At 38.5% G+C, this 18,106-nt stretch overlaps 1 protein-coding gene across 5 annotated transcripts in view; it reads left to right on the forward strand.

The window, feature by feature from the left end:
* BRINP3 (BMP/retinoic acid inducible neural specific 3) overlaps positions 1 to 18,106 on the forward strand; it is a 206,350-nt gene that overhangs the window by 12,113 nt on the left and 176,131 nt on the right. For 4 of the 5 annotated variants that reach the window (XM_074597149.1, XM_074597148.1, XM_074597150.1 and 1 more), the window contains one exon: positions 7,258 to 7,543. The exons of the other annotated variant lie outside the window; for it this stretch is intronic. In XM_074597149.1, the coding sequence (XP_074453250.1) occupies positions 7,308 to 7,543 (236 nt within the window). In that variant the 5' untranslated portion in view covers positions 7,258 to 7,307. The remainder of the gene's footprint in view (positions 1 to 7,257; positions 7,544 to 18,106) is intronic. 5 annotated transcript variants of the gene reach the window in all.

Below are 18,106 nucleotides of genomic sequence, written 5' to 3' on the forward strand. Positions count from 1 at the left end.
CGGGTCTGGTCTGCATGTCGGGCCTTCTGCTCCCTTCAGTAGCGAGTCACCAATGACAGTGACCCGTCTTTTGTTCTTTACCACAGAGGTTTTGATGCGGGGGGTGGTCTGACTAGACCTCGCTGACACCTCCAAGGTGGAAGGACTATCATGCTCTTCATTGTCCAGGTTCTCTTGCAGAGCACTGCACCTGTTACGCAATGGCATCTGGCAAGGTGGGGTAGTCGCTGGGCAGTCACGACTGCGGCGCCTGTTGCGCCGGGCAGGAACTTCTTGCCATTGTCCTCCAAGTTACCACATTCAGTCAGGTGGAGAGAGGACAGGGAGTTGTCTGTAGCAGGGGTTCCGCCTGCCTGGCTTCTATCACGGGAGGCTGTGTGCGACTCCAAGCCGCTATCCCTCTGCCTCATTCCCTGATGGCCCTCAGCCTGCTTGCCTCCTCCCTGAGCTCCATCGCTAAGCGGACGAGATCCTCTACCTGGGCCCATCTCCCGCAGGCGTGCCCACCGCTGCCATCCGGCACATAAGAGCAGGGCACACCCCGCAGCGTGATGTCTGTGTGGCAGCGCGTTCCCACAGGAACTCCGTCTGGGAAGCTGCGTCAGAGCTGGTGGGCGCAGAGCTCACAGATGCCATGGTCTTCTTCCGAGTGGATACCCTGACTCCCTGGCCGAGGCGGCAGTCTTTCAGCGCTCTCCCGTGCCAACGGCTGCGACCGGGCCGTTGTGCCGTGCCCTGTTTTTCGCCCGCCCTTTTTGCCCGGCCTTTTCGTGGCGCTTCCGGGTGACTTCCTGAGCGCGCTCAGTGCTTCTTGTATGAGGGGGGTCAGTGGTCCCGACCCGCCTCGTTCAGGTCTGCCGCCGGGGGTGCTGGCTCCGCCCGCGCCTCCTCAGCTCTCTCCGCCCCCCGGAGCTGCCGGGTACCGGCCCGGCCTTGCCGCTTTTCCCGGCTTCGAAAAGCCCCCCAAAACCGAGCTGCTAGCCGGCTCCGTGTGTGGCTGCTGGATGTTATGTGCTGAGGACTTAGATACCCGACCGCGTTTGAAGATGAGGAGCCCGGTGAGGCCTCCACTGGTGAGGACGCCGTGAAGACTGCGTGAATTTCTCTCTCTTTCTCTGTTATGTGCTTATACAACTCACTTTTGAGGCATCCAGGCACCTCATGTGCTTTCATAAACCACACACTCTGATTTTATGTGGTGAGGGAGCACAGCTCCTCCTGGCTCACAAGCGCAGAATGAGGGCTAAAGCTGCCAGCGCCTGCAGCCAAGCCAGGAGTCGAGCGGTGGCACAGCGGCCTCCAGGTAAAGAGGTGTGTAGCCAGGCCCAGGGCCCAGCTAGGGAGCCCATGAGGGGTCTGGGGCAGTCACACCACACCCAGGCAGGGACTGAAGGTCCAGGAGCCGCTGGTCCGGCCTCAGGGGTGGTTGGAGGCCCCACGTGGTCAGGCCTATCGAGGCCTGTCTGTGCACTCAAGGCCCTCACAGCAAGTTTCTTCTCCTCAGCGTGTTCCTTCTAGGAATAGATTCTCTCGTTAAGGGAGGAAAACTGAAATTGCGATGAGTTCATGAGTCCTTTTGCTATCTTTCTGGAAGTCCAGCTGGGTAGAGTTTATTCTATGGATTTGGGTATTTTCCTCTGAAGATCAGAATGGATGCGGTGGCTCAGAGCAGAGCACAAGTGAGATGCTCTTTTGCTCTCTGCTATACCTTCCTCCTCTGTAGCTGATACTGATTGCAGCACTTTCTGCACTTTTCTTCCACAGCACGTCACCAGCTTCATGGCTGTTTCATTTCCACTGGACTGTGTGAGAATTTGAAGGACACATGCCTCCCTAGGTCTTATTCATTTACTGTTGTTAACATGTGAAGAGTGGCTTTTTGAAAAAAAAAATCACTGATTATAATGAATTCTTATGAGTAGGTACTATGGTGCTTTACAAAGGTGGACAACATGATCATTACACTTCAGATGAGGAAGTGAAAGCAAAGAGACATAAAGTGATAAATCCAGGGTCTTATAGCAGATAAGAGTAATCTCTGAGACTCAGGCTATTGCTTTATTCTTTATGCAAAATTTCTTCCAATTTTTCAGTGTCCAAATGCCTTTAAAAAAAGCCTTTAAAAAATTTGAAGTCACTGGTAGCATTCCTGAGAATTTTGTGTAATAGTTAGAAAATAAAGGATTTACTTCATTCCTGTTTTCCATGATATGCAATCTAAAAGAAGTGTCAAGTGTACCCTGTTATACCTACTTTACAAAAAGTAGTAACTTTGAAATCCCTACAGCTTATAAATGAATGGAGGGATGGAGTACTAAAAACCTCTTAAATGATAAAATTATGATCTTACTGAAATCTAACTACCTATGAACAGAATTGGTTGTATTCAGTCCATCTGTTCTTGGATTTTTTCCTTATTTGTTTTTAAAGGGTTATATACACACACACATATATACATGTACTTATTAATTATTTTATTAGTTCAAAGAAAACTAGGCTTTGTGTTTTGCATAAAAAAGCGCCATCTTAGAGACATTCAAGTTTCTAACTTGTGGTGAGATGAACAGAGTGTTCCCGATAAGTTATTTATTACTTTCCTTTGAAAGGACATATCTGAGAATAACAATCCTAAATTTTTATTTCACCATTATGGGAAGTTACAGCCAGGAGAATCCCACTTCAGCATAGAGGATTCTCAACTTTTCATGGAGAGCTGGGACTTCTCAGTATTTTTGTGGAATTCTAGCGAGCATAAAAACCAAAGGGCTTCAGAGAGATCCATCCTGGCCACCTGCATTTCAGCTGTCAGAAGAAGATCTCTGTGAGACGCAAAGAGAAAGAGGGGATGATGGAGGCAAGGCTGTGCTCATTTTTGTGACGCTAACAGAGATTGCAAGGCCGTTTTTCCATGTGTAAGAGAGAACATCTCAGACCAAGGCCACAGCTCCTCCCAGACTTGCATAATAGAGAGAAATACTGAACCGTTCCCCCCGATCTTATTAAAAGTATCTGTACATTTAGTGTACAGTTATTTTATTTTGATTCTTGAGAACTGCAGGTGTAGATGTAGCCCAAAAAAGATACTGATGATGCCTAATATCAACTTTATTGACTTTTATATAAAAATTTACTTCACTAGCGAACCAGTAGCAATCTGTTTAGTAGCTATATCTTTACTGTATATTAGCATATCTGTTGTATACATGACTCTCACTTTCTTTTAGAAGAACAAAAAAAAAAAGGTTACGTGCAATTAGGTTACCATAGATTTCATTTTTTTTTCTTTTTTCCCTGAGAAATTTTTATACTGTTTCCATTTTAGAAAGGATCTAAAGTTATTGATTTGCTGTTTCTTGAACATTCCTGTCCAAACATCTGGGCAGACCCTATATTATTCTGCATATCTTAATATTCATGACTTATCAATTAATGTTCTGTAAGCAAGAGAGCTCAACCCACAAATAAAGCAGACTCTTCAATTTGTACTATTTTGGATAGAGTAACTTAGTGAGTTCATAAACTACCCATGGCAGACAACATGGCTTCACTAAGGGCAAATTGCGCCTGACAAATTTGGTGGCCTTCTACAATGGTGTTACAGCATTGGTGGTAAGGGGAGAGCAACAGACATCATCTGCCTGGATTTCAGCAAAGCATTTGACACTGTCCCGCGTGACATCCTTGTCTCTAAATTGGTGAGACGTGGATTTGACAGATGGACCACTCAGTGGATAAGGAATTGGCTGGATGGTTGCACCTGAAGAGATTTAGCTATGGTATTTCCAGAAGATGCTGAGTCAAATTCATTCTGCATTAACACCAGTGAGGAGACAATAGATTTCTAACAGAGAAGTATTTAGCCCTTTATGCTTCTTGAACTCTCTCTAACCTCAGAATTTAGAAAAGGAAGGACTGAAAACTTATTAGAATTTGCAAGTGGTAGCTGGGTGAAACCCTGGGGATAACAGAAAGTAATTCTGCTGAGCATCTATACCTGATAATTGTCTTCTTAAGGTAGCACTTCAAAGAGGCAGCATGTTGACATGACAGTTTTATTTGAAGATGTCTTCTCTACAGAGTGTCTTCTTCACTTTAAAGTACACCAGCTCTCTTACTTAACAGGTGTTCATTTATTTTTCAGTTCTCACATCCCACCCTGAAACCAGCAGGTGCTCTACCACAAATTTAATTCAGATGATTATTCCTCCCTGGAGTTCTGTGATGGCTGTTGTAACTATAACCTTTATATGTTCCACATGCCTACAACAGTATTTGAAAAATACTGTCAGGGCATTTGCATTCATTAGAGAATCTGAGTATTTAAAATTTTGAGATATTTTTCACACTGTAACCTGTAGGCTGGAGTTTTCTAAATTTTCTTTTAATAGGAAATACACATGTAAATCCCTCTAACAGCTTAAAAAAAAAATCTTAGCCTTGATCTTTTGATGCTTCAGTTCCTTGTTTGTTAAATTGAGGCAAAAGTTTACTTCTGAAGCGTGTTGCGAGAATTACTGCTATGCAGACTGATTCTACAATGACTGGACAATACAGACAAGTGAATAAGTTATCAGTTAGAAATGCACACATTATTTTACTCTCCTTAAGGACAAGCTGTATGTTTATACTTTTTTTTTGGAAAATAACTTCATATATCTTTAAAACAAGGATATTATTTTCTTCTGTAACTACACAGGTTCTCTCAAGGTATTTTGCCAGTGGTTAATTTATGACATGCCATGAGGTGTAGCATTAAAGCAAGCATAGAGCAGGGCACATCACTATTTCTTTTCAAGTGCTCATTTGGTCTAGTTTTGTGAAGATGCTACATATACAGAGTAATTCATTTTTCAATCCTAATGTTAACATTTTGAATTCAAAAGGGACTCAATTAGTCATCATTACAGTTTAATAGCCTGAAACACTTTAGTGTTAATAAGTACCCCAAAAAAATAAGCTCCTACCTCATGTAATTTAAAACATTACATGTTTTTTTTCAATAGAAAATATAGTTTAGGAAAAATAGAACCTTATGTCTTAGCTAGCAGTAGGTATGAAAATTAGAATTCTCATTATGCTCTTTGTAGCTTCATGTAATGTCAAGAAATTATGCCCAGGGTCTTCCTAGTCTATGGAAAGGATGATGGAGGGGAATGAGTACGCTGTGCAATATATTTTTCCCTGATTGGTAATATGGAGAGAGATAGAAAAATTTCTGGATTTTCACTCTGTTGTGATGCAAAAGCTGATCTTGTCTGGAAGTGACTGACATGTCTTCTTCATTTACAGTGAGCTAATTTTTAAGAGGAAATGGCAACCAAATGATCATCATGGCTTTTATGGGCCAGGAGAGCAATTTATTGATTTTCAGTTTTGCTTCAGATCTGTGCATGCTTTTTCATATGATATGATGAAGGTTACACAATAGTGTAAACTCACATATATGACCTTCAACTTGTGAAAAAAACACAACACCAATCTAGGGAGATGATATTGAAACTTCATACAGCATACACAGATCTGCAGGCTTTTTGCATGTAAGTGTTTGCTCAAGAGTATAAATAAAAGTTAGAGAGATTTTTGTTGTGGACTCCTGGAATCTCATTTCAAAAGGATTTATAAAATTCATGCAGTGTGTGTTTTATGATTGTAAACCACTGCGTCATTTTAACTGTTTGCGGTTACAACTCAGTGCTTTGGCATATGCTCAGCATGAAATATATGAATAGGGTCTTTTTTTTCAGTGAGATTACTTACGCATTTACTGTTTGCAGGATCAGGTCCAAATCATGTTACAAACAGTTACATTTGTGCCTAAGAAGACAAAAACCCTTGACTATTTTTCTGGTTGTATAGACAGATTATTATATTCTCAAACTGTAAATTCGTGTTGGTTCATACGAACTTCCATGCTCTTCTGGAGGCAGTTAACTTCCTGCAGCCGGTATGTTTATAATTTATACAAAAGACTCTTCTGAATATTCATACCTCAAATATATGCACAGAGCATATTTATTCAGCTACACCATTTCCATTATAATGGACGGGTGGTACTGAGTGTGTTGTTGCAGAACCGTTCCATTGGAAGCATACTTCATTTAGGGTACACTTACAAATTAAATTACTGATGGTAAAGTAAAATTTCCCACCGAGTAAAAAAAAATCATAGCAAGGGGTCATAGCAAGGGTCACTGTAAAAATGTCCTGATGAGTGCTGGTTTGAGTGAATGTGAATTAAAAAATGTTTTTCCCTGTAAATTTATCAGCTAAAAAATGAAAGCTCTCACATTAATTTATTTTAATTAAGTCTGTGCAGTTTTACCACACACAGAAAATTAGAACTGATTGTTTCTATATATTTAGGAATCTACATGACTTTTGTAATTTCAGTATTTCTGAGAACTTCATGCTCTTGCATAGATGTTTTCACAAAATCTGAACAGGATATATTTCCCAGGTATGGGACTGAGGTACAGAGAGAAACTGTGGCTTGTCTTCACTGAGTTCCTACATGAGGCTATGGTTAATACTTGATTTTTGTTTGGGCACCCAAACAATTGTTTAGGCTCCATTTTAATAGTGTTTCTGGGCTAATCCATTGGATTGGAGTGAATTGGACTGAAAGTCAAGTGTTGCTGTTAGGGCTACTCAAAATTGCAGTGTCTGGAGCTTGAATAACGCATTGAACTCATCACTGTGGGTAGTTCCAGTGCTATTGAACAATGCAGTCACTCCGTCCAGCTACGCTAGTTTGAACGGAATAACATGAGTCTGTTAACTACGTTTATAGTGAAGACAAGCCATTAAGTGACTTTTCCAAAGACATAAAAAAAGAAAGCATTCTGGGTCTTCTGAATCTCATCTGTTTTCTGTCCAGTATCTGAACTACGACCTTATGCATAGACATTGCTGAATGATTTTGTACTGATGCTAACAGGCAATAATTCTTGTGTTGCATATTTTTCATTAATGACTAGCATTATTGGAAAAAACCCAACAATCCCTCCCCTGACAATTTGTGAAAGTTTCCCTTCAACAGTAAATATTATCACTGATGATGTTAATGAAGACATTAGTTTCACAGCATTTGAAGTACTGAAACACTCCACTGTTAACTAGCCTAGTGGGGTTTGTGCTAATGTAAAATGTAATAAAGTAGAGGCCACTATCTCTTTAAGCTGAAACAAAGGAAACTTGTTTCTACTTCCAAGGGATGCCTAGTGTATGCTTATCTAATTGACTGTGTATTTTGTCTAGGTGTTGAGGGAAAGCTAAGAGAATGAAGGCTCTAAGTCCCCAGTGGAAGCATGATATGGCGCTGCAGTGCTGGTGCTGAATTGTTCTCTCTGATGGCTCTATGGGAGTGGATAGCACTGAGTCTTCATTGCTGGGTTTTAGCAGTTGCTGCTGTTTCGGATCAGCATGCCACAAGCCCCTTCGACTGGCTCCTCTCTGATAAGGGACCCTTCCATCGCTCACAGGAATACACAGATTTTGTGGACAGAAGTCGACAGGGATTTAGCACAAGATACAAGATTTACAGGTATGAAGCAAAGGGAAAGCAATTACAGAGATATCATCCTTAGAAGTTGTAAATTATCAACAAGGGTTTCTTTAAGGGAAAGTTTCAGATGTGGGAACAAATCCATAGACACAAAATTCATTGCTGAAATATATGCAAGGCCATATATGCACTGTGTACTACGGAAATGCCTGCTTGTGTTGTTTCTATTATGTTTAAAGAACTTTTGGTAACTGATTATGTTGCTTTGGAAAACATTGTTTACTAGCTATCTCTACTCTGCCCTAGCGACATACTCAAAAATGTCCTAAGGCATTCAAGCACCATCTTTGATTTCAGAGGGCTAAAATGGAATACCTTTGATCATGCAATGAGGTCCAGTTCAATTGCTTTCAGTGTGGCTCATCATGACATAAGCTGAGACTTTAAGAATGAAATTATGGCTCCACAGATACTGCTGGCAAAACATAGACTTCATTGTACAAATCAGGGCATTTCAAAAGTGACTCAAGAAGTTTAAACTGTTAATTTATACCAGTGATTTGAGAAGCAGTTTTCTTATCCCCGAGGGACTGAGCAATAAGAGCCACTGTGCTCAACAGAAGTTGCAGGTGTTTGATCCGTCACAAAAGTCAGCATTAGGCTGGCCCAAATTCAGACTGAGAAAAAATAAAACAGGGGAAGACTTCAAAAGTATAGGTCTACTTGAGAAGTTGTGTCTTGCTGTAGAATTGCTTTCATGACACATTTGTAACCTGTCATTTTCCATTCCTATGAGGCTGCACTGGTGAAATATCTTCTTAATCATTTGCAAGAAGTATAACTAAAGGGAGAAATGAGGGACCATGAGAGATTAAGGACTGAGAAAACATATCTATAAGCAGAATTTCTTATTGTTATAGATTCCTCCTGGCAGCAAAGAGAAAAGTGTGGCAGCAGGGCAGTACAGCATAGGTTGTTAACTCCCCTAATAACTCTCCATCCTATAAACATAGACCATCACTGGTATGCAAAGACATGGCTAATTTCATTTAGAACCATGAAACAGTTTTTGCAAATTTCATATGTATTTTAAATTATTATTCCCTAGTGGTATCCAGCTCTTTAGATGAAGGTAAGGTTGATATATGTCTGTATGTATATACCATCCTTTAGTTCAATGTCCAGTGGACGCTGAGAGAACTGCTGGTCTCAGTATGTAAGTATTTTATTTTTAAGGAACTTGCTTTATTTTCCTTTCCTAAATACATGCAGTAGAGGGCACTCTTGCAGGTCAATTTTGCAGTGGGCTGCTTTGCCGTATATAGAGAAATTAAACACATTTTGAAAATAAAGCGTGATTTGGAAATATGGTTGATGAAGTGGCTTGTCTTAACAGAATAGCATTGCCCAATATTTACTGCATTTTAAAAGCCAGCTGTCAGGACTAATAATGTAAAGCCAATAATGCAGAGACTGAGGCAGCATATTTTATTCCTATTATTCTGTATTAGTCAACACTGAACCAAAATTATCTTGCTAAAAACATGAAAGATGGAATTGTATTTCATTTTGGCTCTTTCAATCAGGTCTTTGAGAATTTTTCTCCTCTCAGCCATCATTACAGAAACATTATTAAGTTTTATAGATCTGTAATAATATCTCTAATACTTATTTGGGTTTGCGCAATAGTTTTCAATTGACTTTTGATTTACACAATCCCACAGAAAGAGTTTCTTGTGTTATTTCTATCATCCACCTGTTCCCTTCAAGAAATAAGCTGGGAAGTCAAAAGAGGCACAAGCTACCTGAATCAAAAGAAAAGCTGCATTTTTTTATTTAGTCCTCCAAATACAAACCTTACTGCAAAATTTCCTTGTAAAATATGGTCCCATTAGTAAGTAGTGCAGAACATGGTGACCTTGTTACAAACCACACATTGTAAACTTAATCCCTGTTCCTTTTTTTATGAGCTTTCTCAGGCTAAAGGATCTGGAGTCTAATTGGTCTGTTCATTCCCTCACCTATCTTTTACCTAATGAAAATGATCCCTCAGGGACAGTCCTGATTTGAATGGAGAGGTAAGGAAGGGGAAATCGCAGGCCTGCATTGACTCGGCTGAATCATATTAACAAGAAAGAGAAGTGCCACTTCAAACAGTGCTAACAGGAGGGTTTCTTTTCCCTTTCCTTGTTACTTCAGCCCTTAAAGTCCACACCCGAGACCTGACATTTTAAGAGTAAAGGGGAAGGAAAGTCATCTCCCTTCATTTTAACATCCATGCCAGGTCAGACAGAAAATGACTGAAGACCTCTTCTTTTTTTTTTTCTTTTCTTTTTTCTTTTTTTTTTCTTTTTAAATGGCATAAACGTGTCAAGTAGCTGCAGACTACTTAAAGATGTACCTCTCTTTTGGGGAAGGAGTTGGCTCCAAAAGAACTGATGGGATTGTGACAAATAGAATCTCTCTTTCCATGTCTCCAGAGCAGAGTCATCCAAGCCATAAACAGAAGATGACCCATTGTATCTCTCTGCCAAAACCTGACCATGGGGACTAGCTCAAGACAGCTAACCTAACACTGGGACTAGGTGTTTACAATTAACAGGAATTAAATGCTCTTGATAAAAGTAACACAAAACCAGCAGTGAGTTGCACATAATGCATGTCGTACTTTAAAATGTGTTGGAGGAGTTATGAGCAGGCAACTGCTGTATGACTTTTGTTTTCCAACAATGGAAAAATTATGTAGTGACTAGAATGATATTTTGATTCCCATTATTTTTCCCCTTCTTTGGCCGTCTCAGAAGAGGCAGTAATGATGTAGAAAAAACCAAAATCTCTATCATTAACTTCCCAGTTTATTTAGAATTTCAAAATAGCATACCCTGTTATAATCAAGATCATATTAACAAACAGAGAATACATATTATTCTGCTTTTGGTTAAATTGGGTAATGTATATTTGTGTAAATACTGAAGTGCCAGAGATGAAGGCCTTTATTCTGCACCATTGTTTGACACTGATTTGAATGGGATCAATGTCACGTACCACAGGCCCATGAAAGATATAGAATGATTAAAATCAAGATAATAGGACAGAGAACTGGAAAAGAACATATTAAAGAGAACAAATAATGTTAAAATGAAGATTACTTGAAAGTTGATGGAAACATTGTTATTATTTCTCACCTGTTGAGTAGAACAATGTTGTGCTACTTGTTTAATTCCTGTTCTTTGCATGACAGGAGACAGACTGATTTTAAAGTTTAGTTTCACCTAAACATAGATGCCAGTTGCTTTCCATAATGTCCAGTAGCCTCATTTTTTTCATTTCTTAAATTATATAACCTGCTTGCATTTAAAATAGATGGAGTCCAACTTTTAAACTAAAACACAAGAAAAATTTATCACTGTATGCACTCTGTGCTAGCACTTCTATTTCCTCCCTAACTGTTTGTATGCCAGTGAGGCAAAAAGCAACTGCTTCGTATCCACGCTCCTTGGTCAGTATAAACAAGTGTTCATCTAACCCTGAATCTGTTATAAATTGTAGAGATGAAGCCAAAGGTTGGCACTGAGAAGCATCCGTATTAACTGAGCCCAATTTCTTATGAGAGGTCTTAACTTAAGCATAATATTTTTTTTAAAGATTAAAGTTAAACTTTGCCTTATCTGCCTGTCTAGTCTTCAGAGCATAAAACAACCATGTGATAAAACCAACTGATGCAAAAATTATGGGAAGGTAGCAGTAGAAAAAAAATCTACTGTCACCCATATTTTAATCTATACATTAAAGATCAGTTATGTCCATGGACAAACAAGCTGATTCTGTAGTGTGTTTACCTCCCCAAGGAGAGGAGCTTTCAACATGACAGGATAGAACTGGAAGAGACAAATATATATGTAGTGTTTTAATCAGGTATTGCAGAGCACCAAATAGTTGCAAGTGGTGTTATCTATGTTGTTATAAGTTCGGAGTGGTGGGCTGGTTATGTTGGTTATGTGGCAGTGTGGTAGTCCCTGTAATTCTTTGAAGGAAATATCATCCTGCAGGAAATTTAATAATTGCCACAGTTTTTGGTGGCATTCATTGCCACTGATCTATGAAGAAAAATGCCAAGAAAGCACCTGGATGGCTGCTGAAAACCTCTAAATCAGTGGAAATGCTGTGTCAATATTTTATGGAAGGTGGCTCCTGTATTTAGTATCAGTAAATATTTTGGCAAGGAAAACCGAGTTTATAATTTGTTATTTAATACACAATGGGAGTACTGTGCCTCTTATGTAAATCAGCTACCCAGACAAAGGAATTTAAATCCAAACGGAATGAGATGAGAGGTTACCAGGATGGAAAGAGTGATTGTGAAATTATGCAAAGAACCTACATTGTATGAGAAGAGGTAATTTCTACAGAGATATGGAAGTATTCATGCTATCAAATAAGGTCCTGAGGAAATCTCCTCAGGGATACTGTGTAGTTTTGTTCAAGCAAAATGATTTAAAATCTGAAACAGATGTGAAAAATCAGTGGAAGCAAAAGCCTAGCTTTTTCTTTTAAGGCTGAAGTGCTTGGCACATTTAGGGGAAAGAGGAAAAAAAAAGAAAAAGATAGTGCTGAAAGAGGATACAATTCTTGTCAATATACGCACCATTGAGTGAAAGGAACTATATATTGGGTTCCTCTCATGTGTTCTGAATCCTCTGGTGATGGAATGTATAGGGTGAATTGAGCAAGACTGAAGACTGTAGTAAAACACTCACTAATATTTTAACACTTGTGTGTGAAGTTAAGTAGAGACAACATTAAAGTCGATTGTGTTTTTTATTCCCTATCAACGTATTTTAGCCCACAGCTGTCATGAGAGTTCTTCACACGTGTATTCCTGACTGACATTTTAATAAAAAGCCTGGGGTGTTCAGTTGTGGATATACACATCAACATGCCCTGACTTGCAATTTTCACCCCAGTGTGCAGTCTAGAATGGCATTTCCTTGCGCTCTTCTCAATGTTGCTTTGAACTGGTAACTTAGGAATTTTAAGGCATTGAGAAGAATTAATAAAATCTCTTCAATGATTTCTTCCAATATAAATATTTAGTAAATGGAGGGCTGAAAAGAGATGTCTTCCATCATACCTTTCAAAAGTCTAAGGAAACAATGGTATGGCATTTCTTGGTGCTGTTATTTCTTATATATTTGATCACACTCTAGAAGCCATCATCACTGACAGTTTTTTGGAAGGGCCCATTTGGTACCAGAAGCATCAGAGCTGTTGTCTTCCTTAAATAGGACTGTTACTTGGAAACTAAGACAGGAGCTCATTTCGCAGACATGGACCTCGGCTTCCTTAACACAAAACATCACATCTAAAAGCCACAAAAGGTGAGGGAGGCAGTGACAGTGGAGTGGAACAGGATATATCAAAGAAAGAAATGAGGCAAATTAGTACTGTAGAAGTTGAGCAAAGAAACAGGCTGTAGTCAGCAAGCTGTAACTCTGATGGGTGTGATGGTGAGGTAGCTTTCAACAGGTAGCTTAGCAAACTGGTCAACCTTTGCCTTCAGCTCTTCAGAGCCTTTGCTTCCTTGAGCATCAAATTGCATGCACAGTGTCACTGCTGGGCAACTGGGAACCGGGATTTTAAATGCACCAGAGAGCAAACAAGTTTATCTTCCACAATTGCCATATCAATAGGGAATAAATAGCAGGAACAGTTCTGTCTGACTTTTCCAGAAATTTACGATATCAGTAAATTGCTTCTGGCCTGCATTATAATTGGTCAGCTTGCTTTAGGGAATTTTCCATTCAGCTTGGTGGATAAAAGGTACAGTAATCGGATAGATCATCGTTCTCAGAATGTTTACAGAAGGCTAGACTGCTGGATGCACAAAGTCATCTTTTTAAATCCAGCGGCTCATAGGCTGGGAGCAGAGAAGAGCAGCTCAAAGGGAGTTTCTGGGATTGTGAGTTGATAGATTTCCGCTAAAAAAATAGTATTTGTAGTCCAGTATTGTGGCCTCATTATTACAGGCACTACAGGTACACTGAACAAAAAGATGCTCATTTTGGTCCTGTGGAATCAAACAGCAGTAGTTTCCTACAGTGGAATAATAGTTTAATTAAAGAAAAAAAAAAAACACAAAAAAAAGCAGGAGTTTTTAAAGAATGTCTGGATCTGAAAAATAGCAATGAGTTTCATTACTGATTGTGATATACATTAAAAGCCTCTCTTAGTCTAGTTAGCTGGACATAACAAAGACATGACACAAGTTAAATAACTGGCTTTGGTGAAACTCCTTGAATAACTAATACTTGATGAAAATAAAAGCTTTAAATGACTGTATTGCCAGGTCCAGCAATACCTGGAAAATGTTCTCCAAAATCATCTAATTTCCAGCCCTTTTTTTCAAATGCAAATCTCCTTCATAGGAAAGCATTTTTGTTTTATCTTCAGGGCCTAAACACATATCAGGTAGTAATGCTTTACAATTAGCAATTTGTATTATAAAAATTATATTCGTTTCTTGATCTATTTATCCTGGGGGTTCTCCGGAAGGTACATACTTGTGAAAAGGTGGAAAAAAAGGAACAGCTCATTTAAACTGAGAAGCTACATATACATAATAGGACATTTTTTAAAAAAATATGTTTTCAGATTAATTATAACCTGAGACTGGTTTAGTTTACCAGTAATCTCAAGGGGTTGACAAGTACATAGAATGGATGTTTACAAAGGTGGAGTCTTTCACTGATGTTCCTATCACTACCGTGTATGGGCTACCTCCAATGGCACTGGGAGCCTAAGGGTCCCCTCATATGGATACCAGAGATACCAGAGGTGCAGGAAATAAGGACTGGACACGTTTTCAGGTCTGTCTCCACAATCCTAGTTATGCAGGAGGTCTGCCCTAGATAGGAATATGTTCACATGCAATGATAAATGATGTCTCCAAGGACAATGATAAAAGAGTCCAAGCTCTCGTGCACAATTGTGGCCCAGGAAGAAGGGCAGCCAGACAAGAGGGCCTCAGAGTGGGTAGGAAGGACCAAAGGGAGATAGGGAATTCTTATTCCCAAAATGTTCCTCTCTTTCCAGCTCTGTTACATATTTGAGGCAGCGCAGCAGAGAAGTCATCTGCTCTAGGTAAAGGGCTAGCACTTACCACACAAGAGCACAGGAGGAATCAAGCTCACTTCTGGCACTGATCCACAACATCATCCCTCAGTCCGTCTTTGAACCTCTTGGGCAAAGCATAACCAGGCCCTGATGAAACAATGTATTTTTAAGAGATGCTTGCTTCCTACAGATTCTTGCAGAAATCTCAGCCAACAAGAAATTTATAAGTGAGCCTAATCCCACAACATTCAAAAGCCTTTATGTTGTTTTGCCATTGATCAGGGTTAGACCTACCCCATATCCCGTCGCTCCATTTTGTTGGCTCAGTATTATTAAACTACTGGGTTTCAAATGAAGGGTGGAGTTTTTCTTGGTGAGATAAACACGCGCTAGCACTAGGAAGGTTACTAGGGAATGGTGCTGGCTAGGCCAGCAGGATTAGGAGTGTTCTCAGGGGTCAGTTTATTTGACAAGAACACAAGTATGTTTCAGCTTGGCAACAAAAGAGAATATTGATGCCAAGATTGCCTTCTGTATTTTTTTTTTAATAGTACACTGCAGGAGTCTGTGTCTTGACATTCTCTCTTTGTATTTCTTCTTGTTTGGTGTATTTAATCAAAGATCCTAAGGAAGCTCAAATGGTGAAGAGGAAAGTGAATCTTATTTTTTGTAAACATTACCATAATCCATTTCCAGAATATACCCACTTTCAAAATCTAATATTTTAAGGATAATTATTACATCAAACCTCCTACTGATATGTTACCCTAGAACAAAGAACATTTATTTAGAGAATATGATGTGTCATCATTTCAGTTAGTAAGTTCATAAATCATTTAAGTTGCCCTAAAAAAATTAAGATAATAGAGACTGTAACTTAATGGTTTCATACAATCACTGAAGTAGTATAAAAGCTGTTTAACACTAATAATAGATTAATTCTTCAGGCAGCAGGATAGTCTGCCAGGATCTTGGGCATGAAATCGGGTCATTTTCATTAATTCTTTGAATATTTTGTGTTGTTTGGGTCTTTGTTCTTTCTTTGGCCCTTCCTTTTCATTTTTGCTAGTACTGTCACTAGTACTCAAGATGTAGAGGTTTTCAAATGCTGATGGCTTTCATAAAGGGGAAAAACAATCACCAAGATTTCTTTACTGAAAAAAAAATTATTTTTTTTTAATTACTTGAATCAAGTTCTCTGTGCTTTCATTTTAACTCCTGTATTGTTATTTTTCCTTACTGCTGTTAGGTCAGTAGTTGTCTCCAAACAGAATGGCATTCAGGTTGGGTTTTTTTGGTCCATATGTTAAGTCTATATGGGTGGCATGTTGTATCTTACATAGAGAAAATAACTGAACAGCACAGAATCCTTTTCTGTGCAAAAGACAGCAATATTGATTGGAAAGTATGATTCTGTATAGAAGGGTATTTGTGCCTTTTCAGTACAGAAAAAGAACAACTGACATCAAACGTGCTCACTCAAGAATTTTTGTCATTTTGTTCTGCTATCATTGACTTAAGGTCATGGTCAATATCTCAGAATTCAAATCTTAGTTGTCTTTTAGCTCTGATTGATTTATTCTACAGATTTTACGAGTCATTATGCTGGTGATGAGCTATTATTGTGTAGCTCCAGATTCATTCCAACAGAGACCCTTGTGAAGAAAAGCAATACTTCAAAATAATGTCTTGTTGCTTGATTCTCCCTAGAATCCCAATATGATTGTTATGGATAATAGTGTTCTTAAGGTCATTAATGCCTCCATATCTCAGTTCATCTTTTGATGCTCTCAATTTCTACTTTATTTATGCAGCTTAAGAAGAGAAGATATTTTTACTCACCAGACAATTTATATACATAGAGCTCTAAGAACTGCACACACAAAGCCCACTAGCAATTTAGAAGTTGTGTATGCAGGTCTCACATGCATAGAAGAGATAGCATCTGTCTTTAAGTAATGAATATTAATTTCTCAAGGGAAAATACATATACAGGTTTTGACTTACATGAGTAACATAATTTAAAATCAAAAGCATAAGACATATTCTACCAAATATTATGAAAGATCAGCAGAATCTGAGACCTGAGGAAATGTAATTGATTAATTTCAAATAAATATTTGTATTTTAACTAATTCTGAACTATATTCTCACAGTTCTTGAAATGTAACAAATAGGGATTTGTAACTTATACCCTGGCTGCTAGTGGTAGAGTTGGATGTTTTACTAGGAACTCAAATACAACATCAGCTTTGCCTACTGATAAATATGCTTTATTAATAGAAAGTAAACAGACACAACACGTTTTTATCCAGTTACATCTAATTGCATTTTATTTAAACCACCTCTCTAGCCATTTACATAAAATACTGGTGATAGGTTATAATAATAAAACTAAACTCTAAGCATTGCACAGCATAAGCAGTCTGATAACCCACATTAACAAATAGAATAAAGTCTTTTGTCTACATTTCACATCTTTAACCATGCAAAATAAAATATTTTTTTTTTATTTCAACTGATTAAAAATGAAGGACCTGTAGTGAGGTCTCTTATTACAAAGAAGTGCTCACTGCCATTTTTTTTTCTTTAAAATATCTAATGTTGCTTTTGCTAACAAACCACAAGACTCAATAAATAAGTGAAAAACGTGCAGTCTGTGGTGCTTGTACATTTAATAATTTCTAGGACCCAAATATTTGTGATTACTGTTAGAGTAAATAGGTGTGAATATGAATGCCTGTGCTTTTATATACATTTATGTGTGTGTATATATATATATGTACACATGTATATGTGTGTGCACGCATGCGTATATATGTGTGTATATCTACATACACATATATGTATAGGTAGATATGGATGAGTGAAAATATATGGGTTTATTACTTCACATTTTTGCTGTAAGAGGAATACTATTTCTTAGAAAGAAAAACTTGTATCTTCTGCAGTCAGGTGTCTGAGTAAGAGCCTTTGACAAATATATTAAGGAAGTTTATTATGGACACTTCCCGATGAATCAGAGGTCCAGAAATTCTCCATCACTCTGGCAATGCCAAAAGATCTTTCCTCATTAGATCCTTGTATTAAAATGCCTCTGTCAGAAGCATTCTCTCAGATCCTTCTGCATTTTCCCATGCTTTTGGTCAACTCTAGATTATGCTACTTACATTAAACTTTAGCTGTGGCTACAATAAAAACCATCTGAGAATCTGTAACTGAAACACATTAACGTGAACCTTCTGTTTCATACAGGGACTATTATGACTTTGCCCCATTTTTTTTCTGTATCTTTTCATATGATTCTGGATATAGTTAATGAAATTATCCTTGACAGGATATAGTTTTTCTATGTGTGTACAGAAAAAATACATATGCTTGTATGTGGTTACAGAAGCTTTATATTTAACTCCCAGTTTCACACAGATTCCTTGTGTGATAGTGTCATGTGAAATGCGTGTACCATAGATTTCCCATCTGTATCTTCAC

The sequence above is a fragment of the Larus michahellis genome, chromosome 8, assembly GCF_964199755.1.
Source record: "Larus michahellis chromosome 8, bLarMic1.1, whole genome shotgun sequence".
NCBI lineage: Eukaryota > Metazoa > Chordata > Aves > Charadriiformes > Laridae > Larus > Larus michahellis.